This window comes from Coturnix japonica, unplaced genomic scaffold (genome assembly GCF_054131305.1).
Source record: "Coturnix japonica strain WE unplaced genomic scaffold, WE-NBRP24 Scf039, whole genome shotgun sequence".
Taxonomy (NCBI): domain Eukaryota; kingdom Metazoa; phylum Chordata; class Aves; order Galliformes; family Phasianidae; genus Coturnix; species Coturnix japonica.
The window spans coordinates 981,755-1,004,147 of NW_028188942.1; the positions used below are offsets into that span (position 1 = coordinate 981,755).

General features: G+C 45.6%; 1 protein-coding gene across 1 annotated transcript in view; it reads left to right on the forward strand.

The window, feature by feature from the left end:
- LOC146753128 (receptor-type tyrosine-protein phosphatase T-like) overlaps positions 1-21,068 on the forward strand; it is a 232,338-nt gene extending 211,270 nt beyond the window's left edge. Inside the window, exon 10 of the mRNA XM_085530950.1 lies at positions 20,464-21,068. Within this exon, the coding sequence (XP_085387076.1) occupies positions 20,464-20,510 (47 nt within the window). The 3' untranslated portion in view covers positions 20,511-21,068. The remainder of the gene's footprint in view (positions 1-20,463) is intronic.
- Positions 21,069-22,393: the final 1,325 nt, after the last annotated feature.

Below are 22,393 nucleotides of genomic sequence, written 5' to 3' on the forward strand. Positions count from 1 at the left end.
CCAAGGGCGACATTTCTGGCAGCCTGTGTTTTATGGCAGGTTGCTTACAGCAAAGTTTTTGGGCTCTTGTAGTAGATTTCATCTCTTCTACCTCTATTGTTGGCTTGTGAAGTACCTGCAGCAAATCCTAAAGAGATCGCAGTACTCAGACTGCTTTTGCAAATGTAATGCAAAAAGGCTCCTATGAAGAAGTGGCCTGCAGGTGTTTGGGGAACAAGACAGCATTATTAAAAATGGAATAATTAATCTCCCAAGGCTTGTTGTATGTTGCTTTTACAGTCAGCTGTTGTTTCTAGGCAAGCTTCAGATGCTGCAATCAGTACTTGAAGTCTGTGGAAAACTTGCAGTACGGTGTGTATCTGTTCAAGTGTGTGTGGAATGGGCTGAAATGGTCTCTGCCACCCTTCTTACCCTATGAAAAAACGATGCCTGTTGTCCCAGAAGCAGGTCAGTCTGGACAGCCACATCTTTGCATGCTAACCCTGAATCTTTTAACCTCTGTCAGGGACAAACTTTGTTTTCCATCATAACTTTCAGCTGTTGAGCCGAGTTCCCCTTACCATTGTTATCTCTCAATTGTAATAAGGCATTAATAAGGCTGCAGCTGAAGAATCAAATCCAGTATTGGATGTTGCAAAGTAAGACCTGGAAAGCAATAGGAAGAGCCCAAGGGAAAGCATTAAGAACAATCAGAGGTCTGGAAGGCAAGATTAATCATTAGGGTGGTTTTGTCTGGAGAACAGCATGTAAAGCACATAGTGTTCTTCAAGAACATTAAAGGAAAGAAGAGAGTAATTTATTTCCCATGTCTATAGTGAGCATAGAGAGATGCAGTCAGGTTAAATGGCAGCTTTGCAGTTTGACCTAACATTAATGTCTATAAGCCAAAGCTTGGTATAGTTTCTGCTTCAAGATCCATTTGGCAAAGGTAACAGCTGTGCTCCGAAGTATAATTCGGTATCATGCAAGAATGGAACATCAACAACAAAAATAGAAATTATTTATCTAAGTAAACTTTTTTTGGTAGTAATGCTTAGAGTTGTGTGTTTATGATTAAATGCCTAATTAAATATGAGCATCTCACCTTGATAATTAAGCAATAAAGACACATCAAGCAGTGCATTTCAGGGTGATTATAGTCTGCCTTGGGTGTTACTATAAGGCATGAGGCCAAAGATTAAGTGGCTTAAACCACCTGAGAAATTCATTAATATCTAGTAATTTCCTGCTTGGAGTGTTTTGTTGCTATTGAGAACCAGATTCATACATAAGAGCAAGGAAAGCAGGTCTTAGAGGGGAAATTTAGGTAGTGTGGTTAGAAGTGGCTGAAAGCCATAAGGCTCTCAAAGCAGTAGGTACATGTGGTGTTAGCTTATATTCCTTATAAGAATAGAATGTACACAAATGCATATGTATCTTACCTGCTTTTTCTGTTTGACTTCTCTTAATATATTCTAAATCACTCAGTAGCCCCTATGACTTCATGGAGCTCTGTGCATGTCAGTGCATTAACCTTGACTGGATTCTCCAGGAACCACTTTGAGATAAACATTAGGCAATAAAGCATATTGTGGCTGGTATTAAGCAGAGAAGAGTGCTGAATGTTTAATAGGCTTGTGATTCCATGTGTTAGCTTCATAAAATAACCTACATCGGAGTCCTTCCCCTTGCATCCACCAGAGAGCTTATATTAGTGGGGTTATGCTGGCTTTACAGCACAGAATTATATATGTTGATGTTGTTATTTTTCCTTTTCATCATCCAGGCTTTATGTTCTTCACTTACCTTCTTCAAGCATGTTCTAATTTTGTTTTCTAATTACTCCAACCAAGTCCATTCCCTTGCCAGCACCAATACCTGCGTACAACTGGTTGTCAGTGGGGACTTGGTGAGAGCCTTCCAGCTGGTAGTTTGTGTGCCATCCAATCTGTGATGCCTGTTTATTTTTGCTTGGATGAAATATAATTGCTCCTCGGGTTGACATTGATAAATGGTGTTGACAGGAGTGTGTTCTGATTGCTTCAGTGAATGATGTGAACCATGTGCTGATTTTTGACTGTTAAACAAACATCTCCTTGGAAGACAGTAGATTATTAACCTCTTGCAACGACGTGCTAATTAGCCACTATAAAAATGGGAGAAAACAGAGTCTTATGCTCATTGGTGTTCAGTGGGGATAAAGTTTCTTGAAGTTCTTGGTAAGATCAGCAGGAAACATGCAGCAGTCGGTTTGTGCTCCCAGAATAGGAGGCACCCTTAATTTTGATGCTGAATATTAGAGAAAGAAGTGAAACTAATTTATGTACCACGGGAACTTCTGAATTGAATCAAATGGATTCTGAATCCTGTATTTTGCTGCTTTCTAAAGCAAAACTGGCATATCTCAGCACAGATGTAATTGCTGTTTCAGAATTAGAACTGAGATTTGGGCTGCAGTAAATGTCTCCGGTTACATTTTGGCCCAAGTCCTTCATTTGAATAAACAAACTTTAGAAGGGTTTTGGGAAGTGATTGAAAGGGATAGATTAGAATTTCCCTGCCATTTCCAATCAGAAATACCTTCCAAGCTCTCTGTTTCTGTCCGCACTGTTTGAAATATCTGACCCTTTCTCTAGTGGTTCTGCAAACATTCTGCCCAGCTCTCATCCCATCTCCCCCCATGCCTGTTTGATAGATTTGTTTCCTCATCATTTATTTGTGACATTTGTCTATGCTTCCTCATTGTCCCCACATAATGCACAAACTTTGGCATTAAAATTCATTTTCAGATACTTCTTTTTCACAGTATTTTTGGATGCTGAGTTCAAAAGGAGGACAAAAAGAGGCAGGTAGCTGCCTGCTTCCCAGCATCAATGACTGCTGGACCTACCGACCTTAGGGGTCTTAGAGGCACATAGAATCTTACAACCATAGAATGGCCTCGGTTGAAAAGGACCACAATGACCATCTGGTTTCAACCCCCTGCTATCTGCAGGGTCACCAACCACCAGACCAGGCTGCCCAGAGCCACAACCAGCCTGGCCTTGAATGCCTCCAGGGATGGGGCATCCCATCTCATCTCATGTTCTGCTTGAAGCATGAAGAGATGCGAAGGGAAGAAGCTGCATTCATGAACACGCTGTTGTAATCCACAGGTATCTTCAAGATGCTGCAAAGTTGGAAGGATTAGAAATAATAGTACTCCAAATGCTCAGGGAACTGGAAAGAGACGTGGGTTGTGGAGAGGTAATTAGATGTACGTGTTGTGCCTCTATTGGCCAACATCTGGGCAGAGAGTGAAAATTAATAATTTACACATTTGTAAACATTGAGAGGGAAGAAGAATTTGGGATGACACCGAGAATATGGCTATGAATAGTTGAATGGAAATAAAGAAAGCAAAAGCAAAATAATAATTATAAACCTCAGTCTTGGGAAATGTATTAGAATTAGTAACCTCTGCCTGGGGCATTTAAGATTAGAACGGAAATTGCAGTGCCAGCTCATTTCCTACAGCATGCTTTACAGAGACAGAGGACATTATCTTAATGATCTGTGGTCCTGAGGCAGAGCTAATTTAAATTTCATGTTTGTGTAAGTGTAATGTTTTGGAAAAGAGGATCATTTATATTTTTCTGTCACTTTTTCTGATATCGGGTCTTAGATATGAACAAACGTGTGAGCGTTTGTGTTGATGGGTTAGAAGGATGCCAGTTCAAAACGTGTTGCTTCAGGAGGAGTGGTTGTCATACAGAACCTCTTGCATGGAAACAGAATGGATGTGGTGGATGATTGGAGCAGTGTGACAGCACATGTCTTGTTGTGCTTGTTCATTTTACAACAGGTTTTTAGTTAAAAGGCCTTGAGTAACAGGTGGCCAAAAAAAAAAAAAAAGTCTAAGGAAAAGCTGTATTTAAAAGGAAATCTGTTGTAAAATAGTTCGGGGACTTCTGATCACGATGTGATTGATCTCACTGGGACTTGCTCGAAGAATTTCAGTCTTTAATCCTCTCTGGTACTGACCACTCTATTGATCACACTCATTGAAGGCCAATCACAGGTCAGTAGCTGCTAATTTACAAATGTGCTTTCAGTCTCCAGACCTCATGAAACTCATTTGGATGCATTAGATAACGAGCAAATCCAAATGCCTTTAGTTTGACTGACAGAGAAATCTCCAAGGCATTGTACAGGGACCATAAAAAGCACCTGTGTCAGAATGCCAGTGCACGCTTTTTTACCCTCCTGTTTGCATGGACTGCTTAAGGCCCTTTTTGATGAAGAAATAATTAATGTATTGCTTCCTAACCCCGATTTCCTTCATCTCTTTGGTCGTGTTTCTGATGTAATGATCTCAGTACCATCTCCACAGCACCCATCCAAGCTACAGTGTTTTTCTGTTGCTTTGGGAGAAAGGCGAGGACTTGAGACCTGTTTCTTGTTTCAGTTGCTCAGTGTATCCCAGAACAGCCCCCATTTACATTCTTTAGTCTGTAGCATAATGTGCATACAAGTTCTTATAATCTGGATGCAAAGTAAACTGTGAAAGTAGATGGAAATAAATGTGTTCAGCTTGCATTCAAATGCAAAGCTATTCAAGACCAATACCATAGTACAAATTGCATACAAGCAAACCAATGCATTCCTGTTTAGAAAGGGAGATTTCAGTGCTATTCTAACACTGCCTACCATGGCAGGGCAATTACACAGCAACTAACCACCCTCCCCTGAGTGCCTGTTCTGTGAGCCTGAGCATGTAATTGAAAAAGCCACAAGTACATTGAAGAGCCACCTGTTTCCTCTTAGGATTATTTAAGGATGTAAATATCTCACTTCAGAAAATCTTAAGAACACATGCAACTATTTGCTGATTCACGAACAATTTATCTCCAAGGTTACCTACGCTAGGACAAAAAGAAAAGGATGTGCAGCAATTGTACTAAAACACAATCCAAAATGGTTTGAAAGCAGCAAGGAAACCTCATAACCATGACAGCGGTTCACACTGTAGGGCTCATCCTGTGCTCCTTCAGCACAGGCATTTCATTCCTGCCCTTCTCTTCCTTACGGCAAATTAAAGTCTATCAAGATTGAAGATGTGTTAAGAGCATGTTCCAATGAAGAGAAGCCAGTGGTGGCTGCTGGTGCCAGGGACGATCAACTTCCTCTTCTTCTTGAGCAGCTTAAAGCAAAATGGATGCCCTCTGCACTGAGATCAAAGTGTGTTTTCAGTGTTGGCAATGGAAACCCAAAGAGAGCAGCTGGTTTGAAAGGAGTTTGTCAGCAATTATATGCACCAGGTCTGTGCTAAAGGGCAAACGTACATTTCTGACAAATGGGACCATTCTACTTTTGAATAACACTTCTGGAAGTGCCTTTTGAAAAGCTTCCCATCTTTTATAACCATTTGAGATTCTAAATAGGTCAGTATAAGCATATCAGCTACGACTATCAGCTGACAAAAGCCTTGCCTGGAGTGGACAAAATGACATCCAGATACAGAACTCAGTCCTTGCTATTGCAAGCATTGAGAATGAACTAAAGCAGAAGTTTGCTAAAAATTCAAAGATAGAAATGCTAAACTAAACAACTGCTGATACATTCATGGAAGGAATACCAAGGTTTGTTTTAATGTTTAGAATTCAATGGCAAATTTAGAACTTGGAGCAGCAAGTGGGGGGCTGCTCCGCCAGGGCTGGGAGTGGGGAAGGCCCTGAGCCTCCAGCAAGACGCTGGCACAAACCAAGCATCACCTCTGCTTCCTATGCAGGTGTTCATTCATAAAAATACACCTTCTGAGACTGAAACACAACAGAGAGAAGCTCACAGCTCTGCTATCTTTAATGTGTAAGGGTTGCATCTACTTAGCTTCAGCTGTTTGCCATCAGCATGAGGTACTCATCAAAGAAAATCCTTTCTATTCCCATTTGATTAATACTGCAGTTCTGGACTGGGAAAAGGAAGTTTTGAGGTAGAAGCAGTCTGTCACTAATGAAAGAGAGCAATTTCCCTTTGTCTTTGCTTGGCTATAGATGATCTCTGTGAGCACTGATATTCAGGTGTCAAATTGGATAAAGCCAGGCTTACTCTGTCATTCTGTGCTCCTGAACACAGCTGTTGTGGCACAAGTTCTTTCTCAGTGGTTCTTTTCTATACGAGGGGATAGACCATGCTTGTGGCTGTGTGGGCCTCACCTTAGTACCATTGACAAGCTGAACCTGGAGTCATTATTGGTATTCCAGTTGCTGAGGCAGAAATCCAACTCTTGAATAGCTCTGGGACTGGGGTGTTCTATTCCTGTTGCATCTGATCCAGCTGCGGGATGTTCCCAAACTGACTGACATTTTGCAAGAGATTCAAATGAAACAGAAATGTCACATCACAGCAATCTTTGTGTCAGGGTAAGTTGGAAGCTTTCAAGTGTGAAGCAGAATGGCTGCCTCTTTATTGTATCCGTGGGCCAAAAATTTCTTTCCTGCTCAAGGATTTTTTTCCTACTGGATATAGGTAGAAATTGAAGGCCAGGACACGTGGGTGTTCCCTTTTCTCATGTCACGGCTATTGATGAATAGCAGACCTAAGATGTTTTTAGTATTATCCTGTACTCCATTTAAAACTTAGGGGTTGGAAAAGTAGGAAAGAGATTTGTATGCACACTGTAAGCAGAGCAGCTTCCATCACACTGCTGCTTCAGATGTGGAATGATGGGATGTGAGCTCCTCTTCTCAGGTTGCCTGATTAGCAGACCAGGATTAACTGACAGGGCTGACTTTTTATCACAGTGACGTACAAGATTGGAAATGCCAAAGATGTATTCTTATGTAAAGGCTGGTATTTCAGCTCATGAGCTAAGTAAGACTGATTTATGGTTATTTCTACCTGGGTATTAATTTCTGCCTATAATAGAAGCACCAGATGTGTTCTGTCCACTGCTGCTGAATGCAGCTTTATTTCACTTCTCAAAGCCATCTCCTAGGAAGTTGGATTTGTCATATCTCGGATAGGAGGATTATTATCACAAGCACAATAACTCTGTGGCTGAACATTTCCTTTCCTCCGTTTCTAGTTCTTTCCTCAGTACTTGTTCTCTGATGGTTTGTTTGCATATTTACTGCATATCCATGTTTTTTACTGCTCTCTGGTGTTACTGTCTGTGGGTTTTGCGGTTATCCAAAGGTGATTTGTAAATGACCTGTTGGACACATAGCCCAGAAGAGCCTGGGATTCAGCAGCAGCTCAGAAACCAGCATTTACTGAGTTGGTACTTGCATTGCAGCATATGTGGCTACTGCAGCCTATTTCAATGGCTACACTGCTAAGGATGCTCAACCCATGAACTTCAAAGCTCAGCTGGATATATACATACATACATACATACATACACATATATATGTGTATGTATGTATATATCCAGCTGACCTTTATATATATTATATATATATAAAGGAAGTAGGTAAGAGTGCTTAATGGGTGACAGACATGTTGCTTTGTCCTCTTATGTCTGAAGATCCAAATTTCCTTTGAGGAAGGAGAGAATGCAGGATGTTCTGTGCTTGTGTAGGGGGGTCTCAGTCCTATAGCAGAAATTGATAGTTTAGATTCTGGCTTAGGAAGTCAAACCCATCCGCTGTTCGTGGGTTGCTGTAATGAACAGGTCGTGTTAAGGAAAGAAACTACGGCATGGAGCACGTTTCTTTTAATTACTGTCCACTTTGAAACGTGTCAGCACGTGTTCAGCGCCTCAGCTGGGAGGAGCTGCGTCTGCCTCGAGGGCAGGGACACGGGTTGGGTGCAGCTCCCGCAGCGGTTCCTGCTGCTGCTGTCGGGCGCTGACAGAGCCGGGCAGCCCTGCAGCCCGAGGCCCGGCCGCACGTTGGATGCGGAGCCGCGTCCGGGCGGCTGCGGCGGTTATTGAGGCTGCGGAGGCCGCGGCTCCGTGCCCGGTGGGGGCCGTGCCGGGAGATCATCACCGCCCTTGTCCCCCCTGGGCCTTCTGGGCCCAGCACCGAGCACAGGCCGTGCCTGGGCAGACCCTCAAGTACCCACATGGAGAGGCACAGACTGGTTTTGCTTTTTTAAGAATTGCTCAGGTTTTTATTCTTATTATTTTGTGTTGTCCTTTTAAATCGGTTGTGGCCCAGTGTTGAAACAAAAGTCCCAGTGGAGCAACTGCGGTGGACCTTCATGCTGCCCTTGAGCCCTTCTTCCCGTCCAAAGCCAAGTCCTCTGCTTCTCCAAAGGAACAGCCGCCTCTGTAGCTTCTGTGCCAGCGCCTGGAGGCCGCAGGGAGCTCGGGGCCGTCCGCTGGACTCCTCGTGCTGTGGTGGTGCAGCAGCTGAGAGGACACCAGTCCCAGTCCTGCCCTCTTGTCAGGGCTCAGCTGGAGGCTGCAGGAAGCTGAAAGCCATCTGTTGGACTCCTTGTCTTGTCCCAGCGCAGCAGCTTGTAGGACAGCAGTGCCAGTCCTTCCCGTCTCCTCAGAGTTAGGGGAAGAAGAGGTGAGAGGTCTTGGGGAAGGCTGAGGATGGAGGGCGGGGAAGAAAGGGCGGCAGGGAGCAGCAGCTGGCGCAGGGGCTCTCTGGCGGATGGTGCCATTTCAACGCCAAGATGGAAATGGAGAGCCCCTGGTGCGCCGCCGATGGATGTAGCAGCGTCGCCAGGCAGACACGATGTTGTGGTGCCTGCCCTGCCTCGATGGAGGTGGATCCACCTCCATGGGTTCCTCTTCCAGAGGGATGTCCACCTCCATGGGCTCGACGCTGCTCTCAGGTGGATCGACATCCATCGGCTCAGGTTTGCTGCTGCTCCCCTGAAGCCGCGGCTTCTTTGGTGGAGGAGGATCCATCCTCCTCCACGAGGGACAACACAAAAGGTGGGAAGGGACTTTTTGAATTGCTCCTTGGGCCACAAGCGTGCAACCAAGTCGCGAGTCTACTGAAGACTGATGTTCTGTTGTCAGGGTCCCTGTATTTATAGCGGTTGTCAGGGAGGTGGTTTGTGACATCAGAAAGCTGTGGCAGTTGTGACCGTTAGAATGTCCCATGGTGACCAAAACATGGCTGTGTTGGGCGTGGGGAGGCAATGGCGCTGGTTTTGAAGGAGGATGAAGGGTGCATATGATTTGAAGTGTGAAAAGAAATAAAACCAGGCTCACTGGTGATAAACCATGGGAGAAGTCTCCAGAATTTTAGGGATTGTGTGTTACTGAGATCCTTCCGACATTTCCATGAGTAATAGGGTACAGTGAAGCACACTTGAAATGTTTATACACCAATTCACAGTAGGTGGAAGTAGGTAGAGCAGCTGGAAGTCTTGGCTCTGTCCCATAGCTGCAGTGTCATTGGCATTAGCAAAATGTGTTGGGAAGAGCCCTGTGCCTGTTGTGTCCTGATGGACTGTTACTGACCATCAGTGACAGGCAGGGCAGTAGTGGGAGAGGAAGTGAAGTGTCATCTACCATAGGCCACCAGCCTGGGATGATGACACTGATGATGTATTCTTTAAGGACCTGAGAGGTACCTGTGGATCAGGCACTCTTGTCCTTATGGTGACTTCAACTTGCCAGACATTAAGTGTGAATACCACACAGCTGGTATAAAACAGGTCTAGAAGAGTCCAAAAATGGCTTGTTGGTAATTTCTTGGTACAGTTTCTAGGGGAACCAATGGGGAATGATGCTTGTAGGTTTGTTGCTTTTAGACATTGAGGTTTATGCCCTGTTCATCCCTGGAGATGTCCAAGGGGGTACGACTTATTTGGGGCTTGGCTTGTGCTTACCGTGCTCTATAGAACACTGTTCCGAAAAGAGAGAGTTTCCGAGCTGAGGTTCAAGCCAAAAAGTGAAATCCCCAAGTCAATTTTGATCAGTCACAGGAGGCACCAGTAACAATATCAGTTGCCCCTGTGGAAGGCAAGAAATGGAAATGGATGTCCTCACGTCTAGAACGGAAAAAAGAAGTGGAGGAGTCGTCAACAGAAGATCCAGGTGACAGGTTTGGATCAGCACCGAGAAAGGCAAAAGGAAAAGTGGCATGAAGAAGAGAGTGATGAGGAGGAAATCTCTATTACTGTTTGTCGACCCCTGAAGATGACTGAAATCCAAGGCGTAAGAAAGGAGTACACACGGCACCAGAATGAATCTCTTGTTACCTGGTTGCTTCGCTGTTGGGACAGCTGGGACGGTAGCTTGTTGTGATGTGACAGTCCCTTCCCCATATTCTGGAAGAATCTTAGTGTAATACAGTGGGTGTAGACAAAAAGGCGTAGGTTATATAAGGATGTGTCTGTTTCAATAAATCGCCATTTTGCCACTTCATCTCCTTGGTGTCACTTGGTAATTGGCCTAGCTGCTGCTTCAGTTGAAGGCGAGAGATCGTAAAGAAATTAATGATCATAAAGCCTTCATGTGTATCATTAAAATTCTCAGCTATTAGACACAAACGCTTTCCAGATCGAGCAAGGAACAACAGTACAATTGCACCACGTGTTTCCTTGTGGTGTTACCTATGTGCCCACAGAGAAGACATGAGGAAGTGGCATGACCAGCCTACTCCTGTACTATGAGCACGGGTGAGGGAACTACAAAACAGTCCAACCACCAGTACGGCTGCTCCAGTTATCACAGGTAACCAATAGAGGGGCCCTGCCCTCATTCAAGGGAGTGGAAGGGATAATAGAGTTTATTGGACTGTGTGGATTTGATGGCCTGGCACATCAGAACCACAAAAATATAAGGCACTGGTGGATACCGGTGCACAGTGCACCCTAATGCCCTCCAGTCATGAAGGGACAGAATCAATCCATATTTCTGGATATCTCTCAAGAATTGACTGTGTTGGAGGCTGAAATAAGCCTCACTGGTAAAGACTGGAAAAACCATCCTATGTGAGTGGCCCAGGGTTTCCGTTCATACTTGGTATTGATTACCTCAGAAGAGGGCATTTCAAGGATACTAAGGGGTATCACTGGGCCTTTGGAATCGCTGTTGTAGATACGGACAACATTAAGCAGCTGTCATTTTTACCTGGCCTGTCAGAGGACCCATCTGTTGTGAGGCTGCTACGAGTAAAAATAAAAGAGCAGCAGGTACTGATTGCTACAAAGACAGTGCACAGACGGCAGTATCGCACCAACAGGGATTCCTTGTTCCCCATTCATGATTTGATTCACCAGTTGGAGAATCAGGGAGTGATCAGTAAAACTCACTCACCTTTTAACAGTCCCATATGGCCAGTGCGTAAAGCCAGTGGAGAATGGAGGCTGACAGTAGACTACCGTGGCCTGAATGAGGTCACACCCCCACTGAGTGCTGCTGTGCTGGAGAGCAAATAATTCAAATTCTTCTATGAGCCAGTTTTGCTATTAAGTGAAGCAAAGTAAAAGGGCCTGCCCAGGAAATTCAGTTCTTAGGTATAAAGTGGCAGGATGGATGTCATCACATCCCAACAGTGATTGACAAAATCACTGCCATGTCTCCACCAACTAGCAAGAAAGAGACACAATCTTTCCTGGGTGCAGTGGGCTTTTGGAGGATGCATATTCCAAACTACAGCCTCATTGTAAGCCCCCTTTATCAGGTGATGCAGAAGAAGAATGATTTTGCATAGGGCCCAAAGCATCAGCAGGCTTTTGAACAGATTAAACAGGAGATAGCCTGTGCCGTGGACCTGGGGCCAGTACGGACTGGACAGGATGTAAAGAACATCCTCTATACTGCTGCTGGAGAGAAAGGTCCCACTTGGAGTTTGTGGCAAAGAGCCTCAGGAGGGACCCAAGACCAACCCCCGGGACTTTGGAGCTGAGCGTACAAGGGGTCTGAAGAGTGCTACACTCCAACTGAGAAGGAGATCTTAGCCGCGTATGAGGGGGCTCGGGCTGCTTCCGAAGTAGCTGGTACTGAAATGCAGCTCTTTCTGGCACCTCGACTGTCAATGATGAACCGGATGTTGAAAGGGGAGGTTCCCTCCACCCATCATGCTACCGATGCCACCTGGAGCAAGTGGATTGCACTGATTAGACAACAAGCGCGGATGGGGAACCTCAATCGTCCAGGAATTTTAGAAGTGATCATGAACTGGACTGAAGATAAAAAGTTTGGAACATCACCAGGAGAAGAGGTGTCATGTGCTAAAGCGGCCCCACCATACATCTACTACCATATTACTACCAGAAAATGAAAAGAAATATGCTCTTTTCACTGATGGATCATTTCATATTGTAGGGAAGCATCAGAGATGGAAAGCTGCTGTTTGGAGCCCCTCACGACAGGTTGCAGAGGCCACTGAAGGTAAAGGAGAATCAAGTCAGTTTGCAGAGGTAAAAGCTGTCCAGCTGACCTTAGATGTGGCTGAACGGGAGAGGTGGCCAATGCTGTATCTTTATACTGACTCATGGATGGTGGCAAATGCCTTATGGGGGTTGTTACAGAAGTGGGAACAAAATAACTGGCAACAGATGTGTAAACCTATTTGGGCTGCTGAACTGTAGAAAAACATAACTGCTCAAAAAAAAGATATGATTGTAAAGGTGTGTCACGTGGATGCACACTTGCCCAAGAGTTGGGCTATTGCAGAACAACAAAACAACCATCAGGTAGGTCGAGCTGCCAGAATTGAGGTGGCTCAAATAGACTTGGACTGGCAGAACAAGAGTGAATTATTTCAAGCTTGATGGTTCCATGAGACCTCAGGCCATCAAGGAATGGACATAACATATAACTGGGCTAGAGACTGAGGGGTGGACTTAACTATGGATGCTATTGCACTGGTTATTCATGACTGTGAATCATGTGCCATAATTAAACAAGCCAAGAATATGAAGCCTCTCTGGGGGGAAGGCCAAGGCAAAAGTATAAATATGGGGAGGAGTGACAGGTGAATGACGTCACCTTGCCAGGATCTCATAGTGATAAGTGTTTTGTGCTTACCATGGTGGAAGCAACCACTGGGTGGCTTGAAACATACGCAGTACCCCATGCTACTGCCAGAAACACAATATTGGGTTGTTAGAAACAAGTCCTATAGAGACATGACACCTCAGAAAGAACTGAGTCTCATAATGGGACACATTTCAAAAATTCCCTTAATAAATACTTGGGCCAAAGTTCATGGCATTGAGTGGATTTATCATATCCCCTACCATGCACCAGCTTCTGGTAAAATTAAAAGATACAATGGGGTGTTGAAAACTACGTTGAAAGCAATGGGTGGTGGAACACTGAAGCACTGGGAAAAGCATTTGCATGTGGTGCAAGGATGCTGTTAAAGTTCATATCCCACATGTGCCCTGTGTCTCATCACAGGATGTGGAGTGTGAGAAGGGCCCAGTCTGAACAAGCAGTCAATCCCAGTGAAACTCTGAACTTCAGATCTCTCAGTTCCATTGCCCTCCTGTGCACACTCTCCCATAGTTTGATGTTCTTTATGTTCTGCATTGCCCAGAAGTGCACCCAGTGCTCCAGGTGAGGCTGTAGCAGTGCAGAGCAAAGAGGGACAAACCTTTCTCCCACCCAGCTGGCAATAAATTGCTTGATGCACTTTAGGGGACTGTTGGCCTTCTTGGCTGGCTGGGCACACTGCTGACTCACTTAAAATTTTATGTTGAGCAGGACCCCCAATCCTTTTCAGTCAGACGTCTCTCATGTGTCCAATATACAGACAGTGTTTATGTCCAGGTATACCCAGGTGCACAATCAGGCACTTGTTCTTGTTATGCATTATGCACTTGGTGCTTAGTACCAACTGGTACCCAGTTCTCTGACTTGTCCACATCTCTCTGCAAGTCCTCTCCACCCTCAGTGGAGGCAACAGCACCTCCTCATCTGGTCTCATCAGCAAACTTGCTCAGAACATCTTCTAGTCCTGCATGCAAGTCATCTGCATAAACATGAAAGGAAAGTGGCCCCAAAATGGAACCCTGGGGAACTCTGGAAGTGACCATCTAGCAGCCCGATGGAACCCACTGACTATAATCCTTTGGGACAGAACTACTGGCCAACTGCTCACCCACCACTGCTGGTGAACCTGAAAGGCAAAATGTCAGCATGCTGGGACAAACAGACAAACACCAATATGGTTACATATAGCTGCGTCAATTTATTGCCCGAAAAGCCATGATTTTAAAGGAGACAGACAAGGGCGTCCAAAAATCACACACGCTAATTGGAGGAAAGCTACTGCAATAACAACCCTATAACCCCCCTTCAAAGCCACGAGCCATTCATTCTTTTCCTAGAGATGTCCTTGGTTCTCATGCTGTTTATCCTGCTCCGCAGCTGCTGCTCTGTGAACTCCTTATCTCAATCCATGGCTGCTGCTCTGTAAAATTCTTCTTGTATTACAACACACCACGTTCTGTTTCTGTCTAGCTGTATGCAGGAATTTCTGTCCAGAAGGGTGCTGGAGAAATAGTATCAAAAGCTCTACTGAAATCCTCAAGGATTACATCAACTGCCTTCCCTTGTTCAGCTCAATGGATAAAGGTGTCATAAAAAGACCTGAAATTAAATAGGACCTTCCCCTCTGTATCTTGTGTTGTCTGTGACCTGTCCTTCAGTTGTTTTTCCATAACTCCCACCATCATTTTCTCCAAAATTTTACCAAGCACTGTAGTGAGACTGACAGGTCCATAGTTGCCCGTGTCATCTTTCTTGCTCTTCCTTACAATGTGACAACATTTGCCAGCTTCCTGTCAACAGGTATGACCCTAGATTTATTAGATGCCATTGAAATGCGAGCCCAGAGCATGCTAAAGTGTCATCACTGCAAGAACATAGATGTGCCATAGCTTTGCAATGCCTTGAAATCCAGACTATGCCACAGATGGAGCAGAGAGGAAAATCTGCCTCTTCTGTTCTGAGCTCATCCTTTCGATAAGCTGAATATCACTATGTACTCCATGGGATCAGGTGCAAAAGACACAATGGGTGCCCTAAGCATGGGGCTGTGGTGGTATTTAGGATGGCCAAGAATACCTCCCTTCTGGCCCTCAGCTGATGCTCCAGAAGGAGCTGTCTATCTCATAGATTTTCCGTCACAGTTTACAAGCACTAGCACAAAACTAGGATCACCCAAGGCACCTTGGGCATCACTGAGAGACTGTGTATGAGCAGTGCAGTCGCTGTGGAATAAAAACCAAGGATTCAGATGAGGGACTCACACACAGACACCTCACTGTGCACATCTGAACTCAGCTAGGTGAACTTGCAGCTCCCGTGGTTCTTTGAAAAACTGATCCCAATTCAGCCCCAGGGTTTCCATCTGAGGATGAGATGCCTAACGCTAGAATAAGGATGGGATGGTCTGTTGATAACAGGACAAATGGAAACGGATTTAAATTAAAAAGGGGAGACATAGGTTAGATGTGAGGAACCTATATTTTTACACAGCAACACTGGAAAATGTTCCCCTTAGAGGCTGAGCATGATGATGGATGGGATCCTGGTTTTACTCTGGGTTTACCCTCACGTCAATCCAGGTTTCTACTCATACTTTTATCTAGGTGAACTCTCTCTTTACTCAAGGTTTTACTCACAATTTACCATCAGGGTGTGTGATCGGGAGATGGGCTGGTGGAGTGACTTGCTGGCATCCCCGAGGGAAGGCTGCCAGGCAGATACCCCCAGATAAGTGGTTGACTCCCTGCCCTGTCACAGTCAGACAGACCTGACTGATGAGGAGGGTTGGAAGAGAGTCCCAACTCAACATCACAGGAGTCCCCCATGCCTGCCTAGCCCTCTACCCCTGATCCATATAAGCAACAGGTTTGACACTCTGAAATCTGAAGGAGATAAGAATAGGGAGGCAATGGAGGATCTGCCTAGGAGGGAACCTAATGCAAGGCAGTCACTACCAAGCCTTGTGACTTCCTCTGCCATGAAAGAAAGAAGGGTGGTCGTGGTGGGTGACTCCCTTCTCAGAGGAATAGAGGGCCCCATTTGCAGACTGGACCTGAGTTGTCAGGAAGTCTGCTGCCTTCTTGGCTGCAGGTCAGGGACATAACAAGGAAACTCCCAATGCTGGTTAGGTCCACTGATTATTTTCCACTACTCATAGTTTAGGTGGGCAGTGATGAAATTTCTTAGATAAGACTACAAACTATAAAAAGAGATTTCAGGAATTTAGGCCATTTAGTTCACAGAGTGTGAGATCAAGTGATATTTTGTTCTGTACCTTCAGGGGCAGTGAGGGACACGGAGCAGGCTTGGAAAGCAAAGCAATGAACAGTTGTCTCAGAGACTGGTATTGAGCCAGAAACTTTGAGTTCTTTGATCACAGGGCAGTTTACTTGGCCCATGGTCTGTTATCCATGAATGGAACCCAACTGTCTCAAAGGGGGAAGTGAATCCTAGCACAGACGGTAGCGGGGCTTATCGAAAGAGCTTTAAACTAGCTACGATGGGGGAGGGGACAAAACAGGGCTTACCAGATATAAGCCTAGGGAAATGCTGTTTGAACTGGGAGAGAGGCAGATGCCTCAGCTGAAGTGCGTCTACACCAACGCACGCAGCTTGGTCAACAAGCAGGAGGAGCTGGAAGCTCTGTGCATCCGAAAAACTATGACCTAGTTGCTATTACCGACCCATGGTGGGACCACTGCCATGACTGGAGTGCTGTGATGGATGGTTACAAGCTCTTCAGAAGGGATAGATGAGGAAGGAAGGGTGGTGGTGTGGCCCTTTATATTGAAGAGAGTTTTGATGTTGAAGAGCTTGGGCTTCAGAATGAAGTGCATGTTTGTAAGGATCAGGGGAAAGGCCTGTAAGTGTGACATCTTGCTAAAGGTTTCTTATAGACCGCCTAATTGATGGGTGAGGCATTCTATGAGCAGCTTACTGAAGTCGCAAGATTGCCAGCACTCATTTTCTTGGGAGACTACAACTTCTCTGATATATGCTGGGAATATAATAAATAGCAGAGGAATCAGTCCAAGAGGTTTATAGATTGCATGCAAGACAGCTTCCTTACGCAGCTGGTATGAAGGCCCACCAGATGTGGTTCCTTGCTAGACCTGCTCTTCACTAACAGTCAAGGTCTGGTTGGAGTTTAGAAGGTTGGGGACTGTCTTGGGCAGAGTGGCCATGAAATGGTAGAATTCTCTATTCTTGGAGATGTCAGAAGGGTGACTAGCAAAACTACTATCCTGAACTTCTAGAGGGCGGACTTTGACCTGTTCAGGACACTTGTAGCACAGGTAACTTGGGAGTCGCTCCTTATGGGTAAAGGGGTCCAGGAAGCCTGGACACTCCTCAAGATGGAAATCTTAAAGGCACGAGATCAGGCTGTCCCTGAATGCCATAAGGTGAGCCATAGGGGAAGAAGACCAGTGCAGATGAACTGGGAAAAACTATTGAGACTCAGGAAGAAAAAGAGAATCTACGCCCTCTGGAAGAAGGGACAGGATACTTGGGGAGATTACAAGGAAGTTGCTAAGGTATGCAGGGAGGAAGTTAGGAAGGCACATTACTTCCCTGTCCCTTAATCCATGCCCAGAGCTTCTCAGCCATGTCACTGCCAACTGTAAGCTCCATGCAGAGTTCAAGTGGGACACAGAGGGCACAGCCTTCTGCTGGGTGGATACAAGTGTTGGATGAACCAGATGGGACAAAGCCCTCCCACCATGCCCTCCTGGGAAAATGGCCACCCCAAGAATGGCAGTCTGCATCCTCCATGACCCCATCTGAAATGCTCCTGCACTGATTGATTAAAGGGCTTTAAACCAGGTCCAAATGGGGAAGGGTGGGGAACTGGATGTGACAGAGAAGGGCTGAGGGATGATGTTGGATTTGGAGATTGCAGAGAAAGACTCTGAGTTGTTCCATAGGACTGTGGGAGGATTCCTCAGAGAAGGTCTTACTGCCAATACCCCATCCTAAATCTTACTGTGTACCCTCTGGGGGTAACCCCAACCTGCTGCTGCCCTAAAGTGCCTGTAGACCAGTGCGGGTAGCATGAGAAATAAACGGGACAACTCAAGAGAAAACCACAGAGCATTTCCTTTCATGCAGGCTTCTGCTTCTGAGCAAGGCCCTGAACATCAGTACCACGGTGTAGATGCAAGACCCAGACAGGCTAAATCAAAACATGCTTCTGTTAGGGGATGCTTTCTGAAGAGTCTTTACGCTAATGAGACAACCGCAAACATTCACTCAGCGAACTCCAAATCTCTGTGCCTTTGCGGGCCTAGGGTCTTGTTTGTCTCACAGAGACATGGTGGAATGGTTCTCACCTCTGAACTGTAGCAGAGCAGATACCAATTCTTTATGATGGATGGCCAAGAACAATTAGGAAAGGCTGCTGCCATCTGTGAGAGTGCACTGAGCTCTGCCTGGGGATGGCAGAGGAGCCAGCTGAGAACTGATGGAAAGGGCTCAGAGAGGAGAGCGGCAGATTCTGTTCCTTGCTTCCTGATCAGGAGGAACAAGAAGAGGAGGGGGACAAGAAGGTATCTGAGTTACAGCTGGGATGGAATTGTTTTCTTCAGACTGCCTGCTATGGTGCAGTTTTTTGTTTATGAGAGAAAAACAATGTTGATAACACTCTGGTGTTTACAGCTGCTGCTAAGCAGTGTTGTACAGAGCCAAGGCCACAGTCAGTGGAAGGCTCAAGGAGCTGGGAGGGAACAGACTATGCACAGCTGACTGGAAGTGGTCAAAGGGATGTTTTGTAGCACCTGACAGCAAGCAGAAATTGTATTGAAAGGGGTGGGAGTTCATCTCACTCTCTTCTCTTCCCAGTGCCCAACTGAGCATCAGTCTGGTGGTGCTGAGCAAGCGCTTGTGCATCAGCTGTTACATACTATTCCATATCAACAGATATATAGTGATAACTATTGCTCCTCTGCTTTTATCTCTCTTTGCAAATTGCTTTGTTACAACCCACAAGTTGTACTTTTTTTCCCCATTCTCTTCCCCATCCCACTGGGAATGGGGCAGTGCACAAAGCACTGTGTGCTGCTGAGCCACATGTTGGATTCAGCAACCACCATCATTTGGGTGCCCAATGAGAGGCTCCCAGGGTTGGGATAACAGCACATCTGTCCAGAGCGAGATAACACAGGGCTTTGTGGGAGCTGGAGAATTGCAGGCCATGATGCTGATTGTTTCCCCATTTGTGGAGCTTGTTGAGTCTTCTCATGAAGCTGCATTGCACAGCTCCTTGCTTGCTGCTTGTTTTCCTTGCTGTACTGTTTGCCAGCTCTGGGGGCTGGATTAGGGTATTTATTTTGGTATGCTGTTTGACTCTGGTTTATATCATGATAAAATTGGCAGCTGACAAAATGAAGTTTTGTGCACATTCATCTCTGATGTCATCTTTGAGTTATGGAAGTTATACTGTTGATAAGATTAGTAATTACACCCTTGACTTGGACTCCTCAGGGAGTCTTGCTACGGAGGAGAGAAGGGATGACACTTTCCAGTAGTCCCTCAGACTCACTCTCACTTCTTTTTGTCCTGGAGATTGACAGCTAGTTCCAATAGCTCTTGAAAATTTTGACTATCCATGGGATGCTTACACCAGCACACTCCCACTGTTACGTGTCATTAATGTGTTTCAGCTTATGTTTCAGATTAAACAGTTATTCAGAAATATCAGTGAGAGATCTGCCCCAAGGTGAGAAGGCTCTGCATGGCAGGGGGTGTGGGATGGTCTGGGCAGCTGTCTGGAGCGGTGGGCACCCCCAGGGCTTTGGAACTTCATCTCCGAGCAACTGCAGGATCCTGATAAACTGGTAGAATATTGGGGGCAGGTCTGCTGTGGCACTGGTAGCCCCCAAGAAACACACATGACTGCAGTGTGCCAGATCCAGAGAGCTGGAAATGCTGACAGTGCTGCAAACTCTTCAACTCCTGGCACAGACCCTGCAGCAGCTCCAAGGTTTTGCCACATGTCCTGCGCTTGCTCCATGCTCTGGACAGATCCCGCTGTCACTCATCCCCTCATAATGAGCTCTGCAGTCACTCCTGCAACAGGTCCTGTAGCTGTTCCAAGTATTGCTATAAGAAAATGAAACAAATTCCTCCCGAGAGGTGCACTGTGGTATTGTACAGGAGGTACAGCCCTGTGGTCACTCCAACCCCTCCAATGAGCCCAGTGGCTGCTAAAACTTCAATCTCAGGTCCTGCGGTGATTCCAGCTCTGGCAATGAGCTCTGCAGTTGCTCCAACTCCTGCAACAGCCCAACAGTCACTTCAGTTCCTACAGTGAATACTATGGCTGTTAAAACCCCTGCAACTAGTTCTGAACTTGCAAACAGAAAAACATAAGAATTAGTTCATATATGTTTGCAAATGCATATATTGTATATGTGTGAAAATATACTAAATATATTATATATGTATAAATACATTTGTCAAAACTATTATCCTTTTCTTTTTCTCTTTTTTCTTCTTCTTTTTCTTCTTTTTCTTCTCTCTCTCTCTTTCTTTTTCTTTTTTTTTTTTTTCCTCTTTTCTCTTTATCTCAACCCATAAACCTTTAACCACAGCACTGCCCCGAGTCTCTTACGGATCTCCTTGGGACTATTCAATCTGATCCGGTCACACACTGAAGAGCCTCAGAAGATCCCGAGGTCTTCTCAGGGAGCAGCTCCTGAGGTACATTCCTTACACCAGCTTTGAAAGAGGCCTCCAGTTCTCTGGGCCTGCTCTGAAGGAGCCCTCTTGTTATGGCAGTGCCAGCAAGGAGTCCAGCCCTGACACAGCTGTTCGTATTGCCGGATACTGACTGCAGCCCTGATTGCTGCTGTAGAGGCAACAGGACTGTCGTGAGACACACAAGACCTTCAGGACTGCACAAATGAGAGGGCCTGAGAGCACTGTGGTGGTGTAAAGAGATCAGAAATGAAAAGAGCACGTTGAGCTGCTGTCTGCGGCTGTACCTCCCCAAATCCAGACAAAGTAGGAAGAAAGAAGAGCTAAGTAAAAGTCTATTTTGAAACATTTTTAGGTATATTTTAACGTATTCGGGGAATCTGGTTATATGTTTACATGAGCACTTGGAGTGAAAAAAATGCAAATTAAGTAGGAAAGAAGTGAAATAAATTTTTATTTATAAGTTCAATAACATTTTATTTTTTTTTGCACGTTGCTATATCTCACATAATCAAACAATAAAAGATGCATAAAAAATAAAGAACCATCACTGGGAATCCTATGAGGAAGTTGTGCATTTTATGGAAGCTGGAATAGTGCTTATTGCAACACCTTCCTGAGAGCGTGCTTGATCTCCCTGTTCCTCATGCTGTAGATAATAGGGTTCAGTGTTGGAGGAACCACTGCATACAGAAGTGCCACTGTCAGATCCAGGAGTGGGGAGGAAATGGAGCGGGGTTTCAGGTAGGCAAAAGAAGCAGTGCTAAGAAATAGGGAGACCACGGCCAGGTGAGGGAGGCACGTGGAGAAGGCTTTGTGCCGTCCCTGCTCAGAGGGCATCCTCAGCACAGCCATGAAGATCTGCACATAGGACACCAATATGAAAACAAAACACCCAAAGGCTAAACTGGCACTGAAAAATAGAAGCACAACTTCCCTGAGATAGGAGGCTGAGCAGGAGAGCTTGAGGATCTGGGGGATTTCACAGAAAAACTGGTTGACAACATTGCCTTTGCAGAAAGGCAAACAAAACGTACTGGCAGTGTGCAGCAGGGAATAGAGAAGCACAGTGCCCCAGGAAGCTGCTGCCATGGTGGCACAAGCTCTGCTGTCCATCAAGGTCCCGTAGTGCAGGGGCTTGCAAATGGCAATGTAGCGGTCATAGGACATGATGGCGAGAAGGAACAACTCTGCTGACATGAAGAAGACATAGAAAAAGATCTGTGCAGCACATCCTGCATAGGAGATGGCCCTGGTGTCCCAGAGGGCGTTGGCCATGGCTTTGGGGAGAGTGGTGGAGATGCAGCCCAGGTCGAGGAGGGCCAGGTTGAGGAGGAAGAAGTACATGGGGGTGTGCAGGCGGCGGTCGCAGGCTACGGCTGTGCTGATGAGGCCGTTGCCCAGGAGGGCAGCCAGGTAGATGCCCAGCAAGAGCCAGAAGTGCAGGAGCTGCAGCTGCCGCGTGTCTGCCAACGGCAGCAGGAGGAACTCGCTGATGGAGCTGCTGTTGGGCATCTGCTTTTGTTCCTTGCCTCAGAGACCTGTTCAGAGTGCAGAAGATAATGACAAATCCAGATGATTCTCAAAGACATTCCTCCTACTATACTATGAAATGTTTTCATTCTCCTATGACAATATTCATTTAGCAACTCTAATTGAATTTAACTTCATTAAGTTCACCATTCTATAAGCAGAAAAAGCACATGGAGCTTTAACCTTCCTTTCATCTTCTAATCTTATCCCATTTCCCTGGACTTTTTCATCTGTTTCGTGTCTCATATCTTTACCCTCACTGCTGTTAAAATCCTCAGTCCCAACCTTTGT